Genomic DNA, 3247 nt, shown 5'->3' with positions numbered 1-3247 from the left:
ACAATGGCACTAAACTCATAATATTCAATAGTTACTCTGTCAATGGGCTAAATGTCCCAATCAAAAGACGTAGGGTATCAGATTGGATAAAAAAGCAGGACCCATCCTTATGCAGTCTGCAAGAGACTCATTTTAGACCCAAAGACAGCTCCAGATTTAAAGTGAGGGGATGGAAAACCATTTATCATGCTAATGGACATCAAAAGAAAGCTGGGGTAGCAATCCTTATGTAAGACAATTTAGATTTTAAATCAAAGACTGTAATAAGTGATGAGGAACGACACTATATCATACTTAGAGGGTCTATCCAACAAGATCTAACAATTTTAAATATCTATGCCCCTAACATGGGAGAAGCCAATTAATAACAAAATCAAGGAAACACATAGACAATAATACAATAATAGTAGTGTATTTTAACACCCCCCTCACTGACATGGACAGATCATCTAAGCAAAACATCAACAAGGAAATAAAGGCTTTAAATGACACACTGGACCAGATGGACTTCACAGACATATTCAGAACATTCCATCCCAAAGCAACAAAATACACATTCTTCTCTAATGCACATGGAACATTCTCCAGAATAGATCACATCCTGGGCCAAAAATCAGGTCTCAACCGGTACCAAAAGATTGGGATCATTCCCTGAATATTTTCAGACCACAATGCTTTGAAACTAGAACTCAATCACAAGAGGAAAATTGGAAAGAACTCAAATACATGGAGGCTAACGAGCATCCTACTAAAGAATGAATGGGTGAACCAGGAAATTAAAGAAGAATTTAAAAAAATTGGGGATAAACAGTATTACAAAACTGTTTTTCTACTGGCATACATGAAGTATTACTATGGTGTCAAGATATATCCCAGGTGTTGATTTCAAGTGGGAATATTATTATGTTGCTAGTGATACAGAGAGAACCTTACCGTGTGCATAATCTCCCCTGGCTGTCATTTCCAGCCTCCAAATGCTGTCTCTATACAAAGATCACTTGTCATAAGCATGACCAGCTCAGGGGGTTCAAGGCCCTGGGGGATGCTGGTTAGCTGTCAGGATAGGGAACAGTACATTTGTTATGCCTGTGTCCAGTCCAAGACACAAACACATTTACCTGCACTGGGCTACATGTTGGGAAAACCTACCAAAACTCAGAAATATTTCTTTGAAGATGGCATTGTCAAAGCTCCAAGCTCCATAGGACAATACACTGTTTGTGACAATACACATGTACAAAAACCCAGATCCACACCCCAAAACACATTTATGTGCAAACTGAGTCTGAGTTAAGATTTAAGAGATAAAATGTCAGATTCAATTGTTCTGGCTCGGATGTTCATATATATTACTCATAATTCAGAACTGTATGTCATTTTGTTCATAATGAGATGACTATTCGTAAAACTTAGACATATGGAGATATTTAATAATTAATGTATATTTTATTTTTTCTTTCAAATTTCTCCTGGCAAATCTGGTAAACTGCACAGAACATTGGATGTCCTGGGAAATAGATAATTTCCCATAGTTTTATAACCCCTGCATTCAAATTGTATGGGGCCTTTGGTAGATTTGAGATACAAAAGCACTGGTCAGTTGATATCTCAATCAAAGAACTATAAAATGGTATGAAGAGAGAATCTAAGTGTATATTACCCTTTGAAACCTTTCCTGTATTACTGCAGATAAAAAGTGTAGAATACAAAATAGGATATGACAATGTCCTCAAAAGTCATTTTTAACTAATGGGGTGGTTCACAAGCTCAAAATAACCAACTTGCAGACCTCACGTTAGTGCCTCTCTGGCTATGGCATAATTACAAAAAAGCACCACCTCTTGTGTTACCAGCTGATGCTTCCCATGTCTCCCTCCCCCTTCTGTAATATATAGGCTACATAAAAACACTGTCACACTGGCAATGTCACAGTACGGCCTGATTTCTAATGGCTTTGTCCGGATTGATGTTACCAAGTTTTTCTTTGACGTAAAAGTTTGTTTTACCAACAGTTGCCCACCTCCTTCTGCAAAAAAGCTGTGATTCAGTCAACCTATGAACCTTGTCATAGGGCCATGATCACAATGCAAGAATAAGTGAGATGCCTCCAAGAATTGCTAGAAAATCCTAAAACATGAATATTTCTTACACTATTTCAGTGGTTCATATTCTTATTTTTCCTATGCCTTTATGGTATGAGTGTAAAGATCTTCTTGCAAGGAGAAAGGGAGAAGTATTCCCAATGGGGGGGTAGAAATAAGAAAAACCTGGGGAGCTTTTTATAATAATGATTCATATGCTCTAGGAACACAATATCAGCATCTCTGGAGGCTGCATGAACCATGGACATAGATTTTGAAAACTCACTTGCATAAAAGAATCAGGTAAGGAAATTCCCTTGAGTTGTCAAGAAAAATTTTGGATGACACAGGGAGGGCACAAAAATTTTAATGGCTCTGGCACAGAAAGTCTTCCATCAAAGGGTCTTCCCATGGGATGCCTGGGTAGCTCAGTCAGTTAATTGTCCAACTCTTGATTTTGGCTCAGGTCACGATCTCAGGGTCATGGGATCGAGCCCCACGTTGAGCTCTGTGCTCATCACGGAGTTTGCTTGTCCCTCTCTGTCTATACCTCCCCCCATTCTCTCTCTCTCTCTAAAATAAATAAAAACTTTAAAACGGGGGGGGGGGTCTTCTCCACCCAGTCATGTACAGTCATGGCCCCTCCAAAGCACCTTCTTCATTGCTCCCGTTACATCCTTATTCTTCAGCGTATATATGACGGGGTTGACCATGGGGGTGATGATGGTGTAGAACAGAGAAATGAACTTGCCCTGATCCTGGGAGTGGTTGTTGCTGGGCTGGAGGTAAGCGTAGATGGCCGTGCCATAGAACAGGGAGACCACTGTGATATGGGACCCACATGTCCCAAACGCTTTCCTCTGCCCTGTAGATGACTTTATTCTTAAGACTGCCCTGACAATCTGACCATAGGAAACTGTGATTAATGCCACAGGAATGAAAAGAAAGATCACGCTGACGAAGAACATCTCAGACTCATACACAGTGGTGTCAACACAGGCAAGCTTGAGCAGTGGGGGGACCTCACAAAAGAAGTGATCTAGTTTATTTCTCCCACAAAGTGGGACAAGGAAGATGAGCACTGTCTGCAAGGAGGAATTGGCAAAACCAAGAGACCATGATGCAGAAGCCATGAGGGTACAGAGACGGGGGTGCATGATCACTGT

At 40.3% G+C, this 3247-nt stretch overlaps 1 protein-coding gene across 1 annotated transcript; it reads right to left on the bottom strand.

Annotated features, from left to right (window-relative positions):
- Positions 1–2704: 2704 nt before the first annotated feature.
- LOC112814495 (olfactory receptor 2B8-like) lies at positions 2705–3244 on the bottom strand (the record flags this gene model as incomplete). Its single annotated transcript, XM_025860051.1, has 1 exon — positions 2705–3244. A coding segment is annotated over one exon (540 nt), but the record flags the coding sequence as incomplete, so codon positions are not given.
- Positions 3245–3247: the final 3 nt, after the last annotated feature.

Source organism: Callorhinus ursinus, unplaced genomic scaffold (assembly GCF_003265705.2).
Source record: "Callorhinus ursinus isolate GAN/ISIS: 27379988/994484 unplaced genomic scaffold, GSC_fseal_2.0 scaffold1458, whole genome shotgun sequence".
NCBI classification, from domain to species: Eukaryota; Metazoa; Chordata; class Mammalia; order Carnivora; family Otariidae; genus Callorhinus; species Callorhinus ursinus.
Note: the sequence above shows the minus strand (reverse complement) of the source record. Positions and strands in the feature narration are given on the sequence as shown.